The 15203-nt window shown below is 48.5% G+C and overlaps 2 protein-coding genes and 1 long non-coding RNA gene across 4 annotated transcripts; 1 reads left to right on the top strand and 2 right to left on the bottom strand.

Annotated features, from left to right (window-relative positions):
• Positions 1-35: 35 nt before the first annotated feature.
• Positions 36-9086, bottom strand: bicc2 (bicaudal C homolog 2). The gene is made up of 19 exons (XM_029164651.3): positions 7812-9086; positions 6900-6946; positions 6522-6591; positions 6347-6426; positions 6105-6266; positions 5967-6020; positions 5530-5745; positions 5172-5423; positions 4793-4924; positions 4479-4668; positions 4192-4325; positions 3908-4116; positions 3654-3759; positions 3163-3202; positions 1711-1874; positions 824-1040; positions 586-752; positions 351-450; positions 36-272 (listed from the first exon to the last, which is right to left on the bottom strand). The coding sequence occupies exons 1-19, from the start codon at positions 8080-8082 to the stop codon at positions 142-144; spliced, it is 2742 nt and encodes a 913-aa protein (XP_029020484.1). The 5' UTR covers positions 8083-9086; the 3' UTR covers positions 36-141.
• A 1222-nt stretch (positions 9087-10308) lies between these two features.
• On the top strand, positions 10309-15155 carry dele1 (DAP3 binding cell death enhancer 1). 2 transcript variants are annotated; one of them, XM_029164515.3, is made up of 12 exons: positions 10309-10451; positions 10837-10954; positions 11395-11497; positions 11863-12004; positions 12146-12364; positions 12448-12530; positions 12622-12712; positions 12820-12962; positions 13051-13209; positions 13415-13507; positions 14019-14166; positions 14348-15155. In XM_029164515.3, the coding sequence occupies exons 1-12, from the start codon at positions 10421-10423 to the stop codon at positions 14599-14601; spliced, it is 1584 nt and encodes a 527-aa protein (XP_029020348.1). In that variant the 5' UTR covers positions 10309-10420; the 3' UTR covers positions 14602-15155. The 2 variants fall into 2 exon arrangements, with proteins under 2 accessions (XP_029020348.1, XP_029020347.1); XM_029164514.3 differs by having other exon boundaries at positions 14345-15155.
• Positions 10877-12190, bottom strand: LOC114863950 (uncharacterized). The gene is made up of 3 exons (XR_003787187.3): positions 12055-12190; positions 11179-11244; positions 10877-11003 (listed from the first exon to the last, which is right to left on the bottom strand). It is a non-coding gene; the product is annotated as an uncharacterized LOC114863950 (long non-coding RNA).
• Positions 15156-15203: the final 48 nt, after the last annotated feature.

The following is a 15203-nucleotide window of genomic DNA, read 5'->3' as shown; positions in this document are numbered from 1 at the left end:
TCTCGAGTTTGTATAAAAAGCTTTTGGAACATATGTGTCACCTCCGGGGTGAAATCATGATCTGTTCATGTTCAACAAGCAGATCAGCATCACCGTTTAAACATTTGAAGGTTAAGTGGCTCCGGGCTGCTCGGCGTCCTCTCACCAGCGGTTACTCTGAGCAGCCACTTCCAGGTCCTTGATCCTCGGTAGTCGACCGCTGGCGCCTCCCTCCAGGTACGCGGGCCTCACAGCAGGCGTGTCCGACAGCCTCCTCTTGCTCTTGTTCAGGTCTGCAACGAAAGACTTCATCATTTTCTCAAGGGGGAGCGAGCATCAGACGGGGGAGCAGATCTAGATCCCACTCGTACCTGAGATTGCCAGCAGCATCTTGCGTCTCGCTCCAAACGTAGAGACGCCGACTTCCTTCAGATCTTCGTCAGACAGAGTGAGGAACGTCTGGTAGTCAATCTGGAGGAGTACAGACGAGTTGCATCATGGTCATTCATAATGCATAATGCAGCTCTTTGCAGGTGGACAGGAGAGTGTGTGAGTGTTGGACCGGATGATACAAATCACAAAATGATTGCAATCAGTGGCTTTCACCTCTTGTTGTTCAAACACGTCCATGTATTTGATCAGACCGAGTCGGCTGAGGAGCTCCGGCAGCTCATCTGTGATTTGAGGAGAGGGGCTCCTCTGGCTGCAGGTGGACGCCCTCCTCAGGGAGCACACGCTTTCAAAGTAGCAGCTGCCGCTCTGGAAGCTCTCGGCTGCAAAGGTCAAAGCCGGACGTCAGGCCCCGAAACCCCCGAAACCCCCCCCGAACGTGCGAGCAACTCACGGGGGACGTCGTGTCTGCTTCTATTCACTGGCGACGCGAAGGCAGGGAAGGAGGAGGTGGACGAGGACAGCGTAGAGGGGGGGGAGGAGGGGGAGGAGGAGGAAGAGGAGGACGAGGACGAAGAGGCGGGCAGGGACGACGGAGTGGATCCCCGTCGGTCGCGCCAGTTCTCGGAGTCGCTGCCGTTGCACAGCTTCCCGGCGGGAGCGGCCCACGGCTGCAGGGAGGCAGAGGGACAGCACTACACGTTAACCAATGCCTTCCTTCATTCTCGAATGAGCGGCACCTTGTACTTCCAACGCCTCCTTTTCATCTGCGCGCGCTCCTTCTGTGCAGGTCATGGAATAAAACCTCTACAATTAATTACAAATCCTCCTGTGTGCTCGGGGGTTTCAGCGAACACCATAGGCGTAGAAGCACAGATTCAATAATAACAGCAATTAGTCATGTATCTAAAGCACCTCATTTGCTCTACTTGGCTGACCTGCGATAGCAGCACTGCCTCGCTAGGAATTAGCGATGCAGGGGGCTTAGCGCAGGCTTCTTCAGAGCGGCCTGAGTCTCCAAAGAAAATTGGACTTGTCAGAGAAATGCCTCCCGCTCTTATCAACTTAAGTGGGTCTGCTTGTCCATCGCTGGCCGTTCAGGGGGCTCCATTAGATGATCTGAGGCGCTGCACGTAAACAGGCTGCGGGGGCGGGGGGGTCTGCTGACCAGAGCCACGGTATCAGACCCCAGGTAATTGAGCGTAGAACCTGTCAGCGTGTGCCACACACAGAGCTGCATGCGTCATGTGGGGTGTCAACGAGGTCGTAGGTCAAAGGTATTTAGCCACGATGCAGGTCGACTCAACGGGCTGCGCTTCATGACTAGATGCTGGCGGGTACCTGTTGCTGGAGGACGCCGGGGCTCAGGTAGGGCCTGTAGCTGCGGCGGCTGACGCTGCGGAGCTCCTTCACGGCCTCGGCTGGCATGGACTTGGAGAAGCCCAGGCCGCTCCAGGTGTCGGTGGGCCGTCGGACCTCGGTGACCACAGGCTTCCTCTGCATGGCTGCCCCACACGGACAGAAGGAAAACACAGGTTTACGCCCACCTCGAGTGGGTTTTGTGTCACTTGAAGTGGCTGGAACGTGCCTGAGCTGACATATCAGCTCATAACATACAGTCCAATATTATCTTTTCATCCCTGTTTCACTCTCCATTACCTCCTGAGGGAAATATCTTGAACTTGAGCTGCCAAATACTCCATCAGCGAGTCGCTGACTTAGTCTTCCTTCTGTTTGGTGCTCGGCAAACAGTCTACAGTGAGTGTTTAGGGCTTTTTTTCATCAAGAAAATTTGCTGAAGGCTAATGAGAGCAGTGAGAGTGAACCAAAGCAATAAAGCTGCAGCCATGAAACCAAACAATAAGCTCAAAGATAATGAAAAGCTCCATAGAGCTGAGCAGAACTGCAGAGAGATATAAATAATATGTGGAGTGTCTCCAATACAAGCCTCACCTTTGACATAAACATACAGTAGTACTGCAATTTGCTCCATTGTTAATGTGAAAAAGTCTTAAGTGTTCACGCTCATCAACTGCACAGTTTTCAAGCTTTGCGTCTCTTCTATAATTGTAAGACGCACACTACGTGACAAACCAGTGACTCTGGGCCCTTCTTGAACCAGAACAGGAGGCTTGTTTGGTTATGAGATGAAAACTGTAGCGTCACTTCACCCAGAGTGCAGCATCAACACGATTAACTGGTGGGCTGTCGTTTGTGGCTGTATGTGTGTGTGTGTGTGTTTATGTGAGTAAATGTCCCATTCATATACTGGCATATGGGCGTCTTAATGACTGTGAGGCAGATGGCCCATTCAAACCGCTAATTCATAATCCCATAAAGCAACACTGAGGGAATTTACAACCATTTGGCTGTAGACCTTCCCTCAATCTCTTATTCTGCGTGTGCATGCGTGGACAGCAGTCGCAGCCTTGTGCGGGTGCACGTGTGTCTTATCTGTGTCTCGTGTGGATTAACTGGGAATGTCATGGCTGCTCTGTTATAACTGGCACTAATGCAGCCTGCAAACAGGTCCCCTTCGTCAGTGATCTTGGCAGCGAGGAGAACCGATGGGCCCCGTCCATCTAAAGTCTGCATCCAGCCAGAGCATTAATATGTTCCCTCACTAATGGAATGGAATAAACTAGAAAGCTAGTCCAGCCAATAATATGGCAACACACCATCATACAATATCAACAAAATGCAGTGAAGTGGCTTTTCACTTGTACAAGCAGCTCCACCTTCACCAGAAACCTGAGGAAGAACGAGCATCCATCAACATTTAGAAGCACTAACCTCTGGTTGCCAACAGTTTCTTCTTCTCATAGTCATAATCCTGCAAAGCACACACAGGAAATAGAGCAGGTAAATAATGCATGAAATTGAATTTGTTGTTTTCTCCGGTTGCTGAGGAGCGACAGGGGGACCTAATTTACAGCGGGAACACACCCACACGAAACAGCACTTCCTGCAGCTGTGGTGGTAAACAAACACAGAAATCTATTGTGGAGATCTAATCTCACCAGTTTAGGGATGCATGGATCAATGGCGTTCACGGCACCACAGATGTTCCTGCTGTTTGCATCTCACTCTGATCAGAGCAGTAGTGTAGTTATCAGATATTACTCTTGTTGTCTTTTGTTGTCTCTACTCCCTCTCTCTCTCTCTCTCTCTCTCTCTCTCTCTCTCTCTCTCTTTCCCTCTGTGCTCCTCTGGTAATGATCTCTAATGCACCTTCAGTGCCATGAGTGTAAAGATTAGAGCCTGTGGTCCCTGTTCTTTCTCACCTCAGCGCTGGGTGACTCAGCACCACCATCCTGAGTCAGTGCCACGTCTCTCCTCAGGCTGCTCCTCCGCTCGCCCCTCCCTCCGTCGGTCTCTGTACTGAACAGTCTGGCACACGCAGGAAGACAAAGTGTAGGATTCAAGTGTAACATTACACTAACTAAACTATGTGAAAAGCAAAATATTGAGTGTGTGTTAATCACATGGGCACATTAGTAAACGTGTGTGTTAAGTGAGGACCCCTGTGCGTGCTCACCTGTGTGTCAGCGCCTGCCCTGTTGAATGGCGTCTGGCCTGGCTGAAGATCTTGGCTATTTCAGGGCCCTGGAGACTCCCCCTCCGACCCGTCGCTCCAACCCTGCTCATGCTGCTGTTCAGGCCCTCGCGCGCCTCCGCTGATGACATCACGGCAACATCGGCGCTCTCGTCCTCTGATTGGCCAGACTGGTCGTCGTTTTCTAGGATCTGAGCGACAGTGGATTCCAGGGCTTTGTTTTCTCATCAGGAAAGGAATCGCTTGACTTATAAAACTGAATAAACCTTCTCCAGGGGCCGACTCTCTGCTCCTTTCAGTCCTGGCCTCAACTCCTCAGCAGGAGGGTTGAGGCCTGGTGGAGGCGAGGGTCGTGGCTTAGTCCCAGTCAGAACCTCTGGAGTGGGAGTTGGCACCGGAACTGTGGGAAAGACACTGGCCTTTACTAAAATAGCTAAATCAATCAGCTAACAACCTTTGGATCACATGATTATGTTGGCAGCTTATGTTTCTATAGCTGGTTTCTTGTACATGTCCTGGGGGATTGTGGGTAGTAACCTACACACACGCTCACCTTGCTCAGAGAGACGAAGTTGCTGCAGCAACATGTTGAGCCAATAGTGGGTCAGCTCGGTGCCGGCTAACACCGGGTCAGGGGTCGTCTCAGTGAGCGGAGCAGCCTCACAGGAATCCAGCCCCAGGAGCAAGCGACGGGCCTCATAAATACAGGAGATGTTCCTTTCCAGACCTTTCACCACCACCGACTGTCAAATGCACATCGTTATTCAGCATCCAACATCACGACGACGCTGTGGCCGACAAAACTGCAAACACCCAATTTCCTTTTCAGACAGCCACACAAAGGAAAGCGCAGGAGCCAAGCCGTACCTTGCTCGTCTGCTTCACTTTGGGCTTGACACTAATGAAGACGCCCAGATTTTGCATCATCCGAGCCAGCTTGCAAGGATCTGCTTCCCCGTCTTCACGCATGTCGAACATCAAACACACAGGCAGACAGTCCTGGACGCGCACGCAGAGACACAGACGCGGCACAGAATGTAAGACAACAACACAAAACTTAGAACAGCGGCAATGTAACAATGTACTGTTTGCTGTATATGGATGCTCCTATCTATAGAAACATGAGGACAAAGGAAATGAAAAATACATCTTGACGCGCGCGAGCGAACAACGATCAAACACGTGCACCTGTCACCTCTCAGTGTTTCGTGCCTCTCCCTGAGCAACAATAACAACTCGGCCGTACCATGAGCTGCTGCCGGGCCAGACACACGCCGTCAGGGCCGCCCTGGATGAGCAGGGAGGACGGGCTCTGCGGGGCGCTGAGGTCCGGTAGGATGATCTGGGTCTGGGTCTGGTGCATGACGCTCAGGAAGTGGGCCCCGTTCTGGCCCAACAGGAAGAGATGCTGCTGGGACGTGACATCCAGCTGGGTGCTCACCACCCCGCCCGTGACCTCTGACCCCAGCAGCAGGTCCATCAGGATGCAGGTCGCCTTCTGTCAGGGGGCGGTTTGTACATACAGTAGGTTAATGATATTCAGGGAAAAGAACTTGTGATGTGCGAGTGTAAAGCGGATTAGACCTGCGTGCGTTCACCCTCACCTTGACAGCGGCTGCGTTGCCATGGAGGCCCCAGACCGTGCAGCAGCTTCCGTAAAAGGGGTTCTGCGCCTGTGGTTGCGATGGCACGGCCCTGAAGCTCACGCTGACCCCCAGAGTCTGCACCACCTGCTGGATGAGAGGGGAGCCTGCGTCCGGCAGCGCCTGGGGCACCAGGCTGACCGGCAGGTCAAAGGTCAGGGATAATGGCTGCAGGTCCTAGGACAAGGAGGGAAAGAGCGTAATGAAATGGAGTCGCTGGGGGGCGAAATGAAGAGATGGGCGACAGTAACAGACAGCAGGCAGGTGGCATTTTGACAAATACACTTGTCTTCTGTGTGTCAGCGCTTCTATTAATCACTATCGATCCTGCGGCTGACACGAGTAAAGAAATTGAATTTTGAGACAAATGACTCTGAAACGACTCTGCACTGACTCACTCTTATCCGCCTCCTGGCCTCCTCCACCCCTTCTATGGGCCCAGCAATGGAGACCTGGGAAACATCCAGAGATAGGTGTTATCTTATGTTGAGGCAGAAGCCGGCGGCTCATTCAAGCGCCGCCTCGGGGATCGGTACCTGGTTGCTTTTCTCTCCTGTGGCGTTGTGTCGGTTCGAGTCAGGGAAGTGGATGTGACAGGATGTGACCTCCATCACCTTTTTGATGTTTCCGCCGCCTTTCCCGATCACGTGGGAATGCTCCGTATAGGCCACGTCCATCTTCAGAGTCACCTTGTTCACCTGAGTTTTACATACAGTATAACGGGTGGGTCACTTTGACAGAACTAAATACATAGTCGATGTGAGAACAGAAAACTCACCCTAGTTTCCAGAACTTCTAATATCTTCTTTTTGGCTTCCAGAACATTTCCTCTCGTCCCTTCTACCTTCACATGTGGATCTAAATAGAGAGTGGAGAGTTTTAAAAGTCACACATTCACGTTCGGAAATAGATTCTTTTCTCACATCATGGGAACAAACACTTGACTGCGTCACCTTTCTTGGACTTGGCGCCGATCTTCAGCTTGGACGGCCACTTCACCTGAGTGTCGGTCTCCCTCATCACCTGCGGGAGCGCAGGAAGCGGAGACAGAGCTGTCATTGTTTGCCGTAGAGACGCCCACGCACCCGCACACGAGCACACAAAGCCTCGTTTGCATTTAAAAGCCTACAATTATCACCTCAATAAAACCGGTAATCACTGCATGCAGCGTATGAAACAAATGCGGCGGCAGCGCAGAGCTGAAAGTGACATTTAACCAGGAGGCCTCACGCCCGGTGATTATAGGCCGCGTCCACAAAGAAAAGCGATTGGATTTGATTTTATACTGTAATCTCTGTATAAAATACATTGATTTGCCAAGTTTTACTTACTCTTTCAAAAAACTCCTTCCCTGTCTCACCGTCTCCGTGACTGGGAGCTGAAAGAAGAGACAGAAATTCCAACAACATCACAGCAGCTCCTCACGCTCCTGTTTACAGCTGGACAATGTTCAATATTGGACATGAGTCTCAAGTCAACATCCGCGTGTTTAATAGATGAAATTTGCCAAGCAACTGGCACAAGAGGCTGCCGGGAACATAAACAATTTCTAAAGGCCATCGCTCCGCTGTGACATTTACAGGGTACAAGAGGGGGACCCAGGAACGCGCTGACCCCCCTCCATCACCACGGGTTACGCTGGCCGGGGCCAAGGAATGGGAGAAGAACAGTGTAGGGTGGGGAGGAAAGGTGGTGGTTTGAGGGGCAACCGTAAATTAGCCCCGAGGCGACTGATCACATCAATGGCTGACGCTGACGCAGAGACCTCACACCGAAAATAAAGAGCCACCTCAAAGTCAGGGAGGAATGTGTAAAAGAGAGACTGGCTCTTCAGCGTATGGGACCGAAGCATCGAGTTCAGCGCGACGATCATCACCCAAAGGTATGAGGTTTATTCACGGCCTCCTGCATGAGCACAAACAGACAGACATCAGCCTCCATCGCCGGCAGCAGCATCAGGTGATAACAGCGATAACAGAGAAAGACTCCCGGGTGAAGCGGCGCGGGTCACACTGCCCCGGGGCTTTACTGACGGTGAACACGGGGCTCGGCCAGCTGCAGGCCCTGACACACACACTGGGCCGGGCAGCCAATGAGGGCCGCGAAGAGGGTCGCACGGGGAGGCCGCGACTGGCACCGGCAGCGGAGTCCGGCTCGGAAGAAGCAGCTCATTGACCAAATGTGAGCGCGGAGCGGCCCATAACCTCCGCCGATAACAGTGGAAGATCCTGCAGCTCACTTACCGAACAACATGCTCTCCAGCTTCTTCCTGTCAATCCTGAAGCGCTCTTCCACCCACTCTGGGGCCAGGGTTGGCCCTCCCGCGTCCTCCTGCCCCAGCGCGCCGCTTCCTCCCCCTTCCTCCTCTTCCTCTCGGCCTTCGCCGTCATGCCGGGCCTCGCTGGGCTCAGGCTCGGCTGCTGAGCCGGGTTCTACGCTAGTTTCCGGGTCAGGCTGCTGGGACGCTGCAGTGGCCGGGACCGGAGGCGTCTCCTCGGAGGTGCTGGTGGCCATAGCAGGACTGAGCCCTCGTCAGTGATTGTGTGTGTGTGTTTGTGTGTGAGTGTGTGTGCATGTGTGTGACCAAGGCGACCGGCAGTGAGTGAGAAAAGGCGAGAGAGGGGAGAGGACAGCCCCCTGTGCCTTTTCTTTAAATCCCCCACCCCCTTGCTGATTTTAGTACACAAACTGACTCTTTTTCTCCTCCTTGGAGTTGTTTGAGGCTTCACGGATTTGCTGCCACGGCCTTGCACAGCACAAATTTATAAGAGTCACTTCTCTGGTACAACACAGACCATGTCTTCTCTATCTGTAAAGCTCCAGACTGACAAAACTAATCTACAACTACAACTGAGGCTCTGTCTGTTCTGAACAAATCCTCTGTAATCCTCAATTCTACTTTCACAGATTACATGGATAGATAGTCAAGGTCCTATGATAACGCCTGATACACATCGCTTTGCCACACTCACACACACATCCTTCAAAACCGTGCTCACACCAGCACGCACAGCTAACACAACAAACGGGTCGTGCAGTTGGGTTCCCCTGCTTGTGCTCCCTCCCCTCCATCTGAAGGAGATCCAGGAGGCTTTGAGATTCCAGAGGTCGGGGCAAAGGGGAGCGGAGGGCCGGTGCATCACAGCGGCGAGTGTGTGATGGGAAGACTGCAACAAGCAGAAACAAGCAAAGGAGCGATAGGGCCACACAATGTACAAGGAACACATGAATGATACAAGATATAGAGCAAGGAAATGCAAAATAATAATAAAACCTGCTTAAAGCACTAGTAATCACGTCAGTCTCCTCATTAGGTTTAATACCAATCCATCACCAAGTGCTTGTTTTATTGTTATAAAGTGGATAAATATTACCTTTTAAATTGTGCTCTAACAACTCATTACCATAAGTGTACCCATTGCCTAGAAAGCCATTTGTTTGGTATGCAGTCGGAAACTCATACATTTCAGATTTTTTAAGGAGAAATCCTGTCAAGAAGGTGCAAATAATATTTATTGAATTGCTCTGGAGCTATAACCCCCCCCCCCCCCCCCCCCCCTTTCCCCTCCTCCCCTGCTTTACATTTCTCAAAATTTGAGAGGCTGAGTACACACTGAAACATGGCTTCAACCAAACTGCAGGATTAATCAGACCTAATGGGATGCTGTTACCAGCTCAACTCTGTGTTTTCCATGTTGCCCAGACAAATTTGGCTCCAGGCGAATCAACAAATATTATTTGGCAATGCAGAGATCTTACTAACGTTACAAACTCCCACAGGCTTGTCTTATTTGCCCAATAAGGATGGTAAGTGAAAGACATGATGAGTGCGTCACCATGGAAACTGGTCATGAAGGGAAGTATTCCTAGGTTAATCTGTCTTGACTATGGCTGATGTCCTCCCTCTAGCCCCATTTAGCCTCTTCTGACTGGAACAGTGTGTGTTTCCAGAAAGTGTCAGGGCATGCGTCACTCCTTAACGTACCAGCGGAGCAAAAAAGTCAAAGTGCTCCTAGAGAATAATGAGATGTGGATGCTTTAATAAATGGGCCCGTTATCTGTATGCATGAATCAAAAGAAAGAAAGTGTCACCGTCATCAGGCATCATAATGAAAACATTGCCTCATTGTTTAATGCATTGATTAAACCAAAACCTGACTCTGCACTTTAGTCTTTAACTAGATGAAAGAATCACTCACTGCAAGAAACATAGGAATTAACAGCTGAAAGGTGGTAAATTATTCATAAGATGCTGCTGTAAAACCTGGCTGTCTCTATCCCTTAGTAATGAGCCTGCAGAAAAGGTTGGCTTCCTTATAGGCTGAGAGGCAAATCAATACATGTTGCTGAAGTTATGAATTATTCCAGGCGTATTCCATCAGATCTTTATTTGTTTAGCCTCTCTGACCTATTTGGGTGGTGGCCACTGGTTTTGGAATTAAACTTTAAAATCCATTTCCTTTTTTGCAGCCTGCAGCCTTGTAGGAGCTTGTGAATATTTAAAAGTGTTAATGTAGCATCACATTGTGGGACAACGGACGTCTGTGCCCTAAACGTCTCCCTTCCCTCAACTCACGTGAACTGTCTGGTTGTAGTTCTTAAAGCCACCGCTTGGTGGCGCTGCAAATCTATGAGCGCCTGCTCGGACTTGGTTGCGTCATCGGAACTACTTCCGGGTTAGCAACTCGTGACAGGTTTTTTTTTAAGTGACCGTAAAACAACTTGCCGAAGACAACCCCCTCAAACACCTCGTCCTGGGGGGGATCCATGGCTCCTGTCGACCCCCCGGATTAAGCTAATAATGGCCTTTTGGATTTTACTCGCTAGTTAAAACGGCTGGAAAAGAAAAACCATGTGGAGAGTTCAAGGTTTTGTTGGGAGAGGTGAGACCGACGTCATTGAAACTTTTCCGCCTTGCGTTACACAATAACAACGTGCTCTTACGCTGCTGTAGCCATTGTATTAGGACATAACGTTAAGCATCGAGCGGCTCACGTGCTGCGCTAAAACAGAAACCCTTTGTTTCGCTGACACCGGCTGTCGGTTTATTTACGGCCACGTTTGGCTCCTGTTACCGTCAGTTTCTGGACCCTTCGGTGCTTCTAAAAAAAACCTCGCAGAGGCTTCAGGTTCTGTCAAGAGCCTCGGCAAGACGTTGAAACACTGGTGTGACACCAATTAAATTCAAAGTAAAAAGGCATTTGTTTGACGTTCGACCTTTTGTTTCTCCCTGAAATCTGAGCAGCATCTGTGTTTTCTTAAACCCAGTTTTGCATCGTTGCCATGGCAGCAGCCCCCTGCGTCTGCCGCAGAACCATCACGTGGAGGATGAGGTCATCAACACGTCCTCTGTCCTGTCCAACTCTCTGCACTCCTCTGACACCAGGTAGCGTCCACGCCTTCACCTTGTTTTTGTTCAGCCCCGACAAAAACAGCTTTGAAAGAAAGGAGCAGGAGTTAAAGGAATGAAGGCCTTCAGCATCTCGCTTTGATCTTAACTCCTTTGCCCTCAAACCACTGGTCATATCGTAAGCTGATGAAAAGAGATCCTTTGAATTAGGGTCAAAACTCAAAGACAACTCTCAGTCCAAGTCTTTCTTGTTTCTTTACCTCTTCTTTGAACCCAGTTTCTCCTTGTAGCCCCTCACTGCCATGTTTTCAGCTTGTTGCATCAGCCTGCAGCATGTATAGAGTTGTTAAGAGAAACAGAAACAAAGCCTTGTGTTTTATAATGTATTCCTTAATGCTCTAATACAATGCACTAGAACTAGTGCCATAGAACTAGTTTTCCTATTTAGTTTTGTTTGCTCTGTTTCTCTCTCGCAGCTCTCAGAAGGAGGAGGATGGAGAGAGGAGGAGAAAACAAAAAACCTTTCAGTTTGGACATGCAGAGCTACCGCGGTACACGGCGCTGGATGCCGTGGGATGGGTGTGTTGTCTATTATTACATCTATAACTTAACCTTCTAACTGTGTGAGCGACTTCCTTCAAGGACATTTGGCCTCGTTCCAATGCACATCATTCATTTTAATAAACTGATTTAATTAATTTATGAGTTTTACTATAATTAAATTAGAGTGAATAATGTTTAATTACACATCCTTCAATACTCAAGGTCAAGTCCTCTAAAATAAATGAAAGTAAATAGAAACATGCCCATCAGCTTTGGAATAATCAGAAAGTTATGTTGTAAGTAACTACATAATAACTACATTCCTACCTGCACACAGTATTAAAGTACCACCTCATGTTCATACTATGATGGCATTGACAGTAACCCTCATGTTTACACAGGGCGCTGCAGCAGTTATGTTCATGCAAGTCTGCAAGAGGATCCATTCTCGGTTCTCTTCTGCTGAGGCCAGTTCGACTGCTGGAGCCCTAACAGCCCCCACCTCACTGCACAAATGTGGATACCGCATCCTGTTGGAGATCTGTGAGTCCTTATTGCAGCTAAACAGCAGAGTCACTGATGGGTCATCTCACCTGTTGCAAACTAGTTTTACAGAAGAGACATTCGTCCATCCCACCATCCCTTTTTTCTTTTAATCATATCTGGTTTTATCTGTTTTTGCAGTATCCCGACATGATGTCCTGCCCAGAGGGAGTGGTTTGTTGTGTCTGCAGGAAGTGTCAGAGAGACAGAGTCAAGATCAGCCCCCAGCTGAAAGCAGCAGCAGCAGCAGTGTGGCAGATGCCAGCCCTCGAATCAGCCTTAACCCGGAAAACCTGACTGCTGAATGTTCCATCTCTGACCACCAGTGGGCGCCCTTTAACCAGGATTCATCTGTAGATGGTTTGTTGAGTCAAATTAAAACCAGTATTTGACAAGGAGAAAATTTTAAGACATTGAAAATAACTTCTTTTTTTATTTCACAGGTGAATCACTTTCTCCTGGATCCTGTTCTCAACAAAATGATGCCAACCGAGACAGCACAGACACGAAAGATGTTGATGAAAAGGTCAGAGGATGCATCTTGTAGTTTCATTATCTTCAGACTGAATGTTAAAGGCCTTGTCTTCTAATCTTTCCTTTTGTGTGTGTGTTTCCAGGACCTTTCTGGTGAGGAAGGTTTGACAGGAGCAGCTCTGAACCTCAGACACGTGGGAGATACAAGTATTCCCGTGATCTTCAACATTATAGGTAATGATCTAATGACACATTAGTCATTTTCACACACTGATACGATATTAAACATGCTTTTCACAGTTTTCTGTCTTTTTTTTAAAATTATTTTTTAATGACGTCAGGTCTTGAAAGTGCTAAGTGTGAAAACTACAAGGAAGCTTTCACCAGCTTTCTAGTTGCAGCACAGCAAGGATACAGCAAGGCCCAATTTAACGTGGCTGTGTGCTACGAGAAAGGCCGAGGAGTGGGGAAAGACAAAGACAAGGCAAGGACCCAAGAACCACCCACAGCCTACTCTTGTGCCTTTTGTCTTGTATTATTCCTGAAAGGATTCGTATGTTTTCTGTTTTCAGGCTCTGCATTACTACTGGCAGGCAGCAGTTGGAGGTCACAGACAGGCTCAGTACCGCTATGCAAAGCTGCTCCTTACCAGCAGGGGGCACACAAGTTTAGACGAGCTGAACACCGTTATTAACCTGCTGGAACAGGCTGCTGCAGCTGGCATCACCAAGGTACCTGGCAACATTTCATAAAACAGTTTTGTTAGGATATAGCTCATTTTAGAGAAATATATTAATCAGGCATAGAATTGTCTTTAGAAATACTTGATATAGACAAATACAGCAGCAAAGGGAGTGTAACAGACATAATGCCACTATCATGAGCTGATGTTTGTTTGCTCTTACCAAACTCCAACCAACTCCTCCTCTTCCTTAGGCTCAGCTCTGTCTGGCTTCAGTCTACTCACAGGGGCTGGTGATGGATGAGAACAAGTCTATCCAGTACCTGGAGATGGCAGCAGCGAGTGGAGTGAGTGCTCTTCTAGACGCTTCTAGAGTGTTATTAGTGGTCTTATGAGCGAGAACTTGCCCCCTCCTTTCTGATGTAGAACATAAAGCAGGGAATCCCAACCTTGAGCTTTTTTATATTCACAGTCCTTCTGTAAGAAAGGACTGCTAAGAATCTTTGTAACTTCCTTATCTAGTAGTCAACTTGGAGTAATACTGTAAAGTATTACTTAAGAGGTCGTACTGTGCTTTCCATGGTCTGATTTTACATATATGCACTTTGTGAAGTCGGGAGGCTCAAGTTACATACAGATATGAACCCAACGCTTTGAGCTGGATGTGTGTGTGTGTGTGTGTGTGTGCAGCAATAAAAGTCAGTGAAATTTGAAACTAGAATAACATACAGCCTTCATTAAGCATAATGTAGCCACTGTGATGTGTCTCTTTCAGCATTTTCTCTACTTAATTGGCTTGAGTTTGTTCTATGCTTACCATACGTTCCTCCAGATAAAATGTGTTTCTGCTCATGTCAGGATGACACCGCCCTGCTGTTGCTCGGTAAGTGTTACCAGAGTGGGTTTGGAGTGCCGCAGAACCTGAAAACAGCCAGTGAACTGTACAAACGAGCTGCTCAGGCAGGAAACAAGGAGGCTCAGAGCTTGCTGCCGCCTCACAATAAAGGTAAGCACACATGCTCCTTTGGAGGGCTAGGGTATACGTATATGTGCAACAGTCACTGCATTTTTATGCATTTGTTACTGATGACGCTGTATGAGATATGGCTTTAATGAGCCAAGACAGCAATGATTATATCTGTGAGAATGAGCAATTGATTTGCCTCCTCGTCTCTTCTCTTTAGCAGAACGCACTGAGCTGCGCTCCATCCATTCAGCTCCATGCTTCTCTTCGGCTGATCATCAGCTCCAGCAGTCGCTCCCCAGTCTGACCAGTTTTGTCCCTCCGTCCACCAGTCACCCCACCCCCCTTCCCTTCCTGCCTCACTCTTGGAGCACCGGGAACCTGCATAACCCACTACCTCTGTCCTCCACGCCTCTGCACGGCCATACATACAAAACGCAGGGAGCGATGTGTCAGTGGACTGTAGGAGTGGGATAGTTATAAATGTGAGACCGCACAGGATAAGCTGAAAGATGTATTTCAAAATATGAATGTTTTTTCAAAACAAAAGAACAGTCAAAGATTGTTAAGTTTGTAAATATTGTGGTATGGATGTAAGTCTGGATAAGAGAGAATAGGTCAAAGTGTGAGTGCAGACTTATTAACATATGGCTGGTTTGATGAGCAGAGTGAGTGTTAATGAGCTGTCAAAGCTTTTATCCTGTGTCTTAGCTTTATGTTGGTGTAGTAACTGAATATGGTGCCTCTTTGTGGACTGAGACTTCCACATACTTGTCTTTAGTGTTCAAGTGATGACGCACATTTATCATTATTTTGCAGAACGGAGTGTTTTACATCAGTGTCCTACTTTAACTTTCAGTATACAGCTATAAATGTGAACTGGTTCTGATGTCTGTCAGTGTAATTTCCTCTCTTAGGTCAAGATCATTTGGGGGATGGTATTGCATGTTATTGTTCAATCTGCCAAGGTGAATGTGAGGAGGACGTTTTAGTGTCAATACATTGTGTAACATTAAAACAACCCAACGTTACTGGCTATTTTTTTATTGACTGATAGTTTCAGTGTGGTTGATGTTTGT

Source organism: Betta splendens, chromosome 10 (genome assembly GCF_900634795.4).
Source record: "Betta splendens chromosome 10, fBetSpl5.4, whole genome shotgun sequence".
Classification (NCBI taxonomy): Eukaryota; Metazoa; Chordata; class Actinopteri; order Anabantiformes; family Osphronemidae; genus Betta; species Betta splendens.
Note: the sequence above shows the minus strand (reverse complement) of the source record. Positions and strands in the feature narration are given on the sequence as shown.

Excerpts from the sequence above, each read along its gene's own strand:
- bicc2 (XM_029164651.3), bottom strand. The coding sequence starts at position 8,082 with ATGGCCACCAGCACCTCCGAGGAGACGCCTCCGGTCCCGGCCACTGCA. Across the intron at positions 6,427-6,521 it reads CGGCGCCAAGTCCAAGAAAG|ATCCACATGTGAAGGTAGAA; the intron begins GTGACGCAGTCA and ends CTCTCTATTTAG. Across the intron at positions 6,267-6,346 it reads TAGAAGTTCTGGAAACTAGG|GTGAACAAGGTGACTCTGAA; the intron begins GTGAGTTTTCTG and ends TGTAAAACTCAG.
- dele1 (XM_029164514.3), top strand. The coding sequence starts at position 10,421 with ATGTGGAGAGTTCAAGGTTTTGTTGGGAGAG. Across the intron at positions 10,955-11,394 it reads CTGCACTCCTCTGACACCAG|CTCTCAGAAGGAGGAGGATG; the intron begins GTAGCGTCCACG and ends TCTCTCTCGCAG. Across the intron at positions 13,508-14,018 it reads AGATGGCAGCAGCGAGTGGA|GATGACACCGCCCTGCTGTT; the intron begins GTGAGTGCTCTT and ends TGCTCATGTCAG.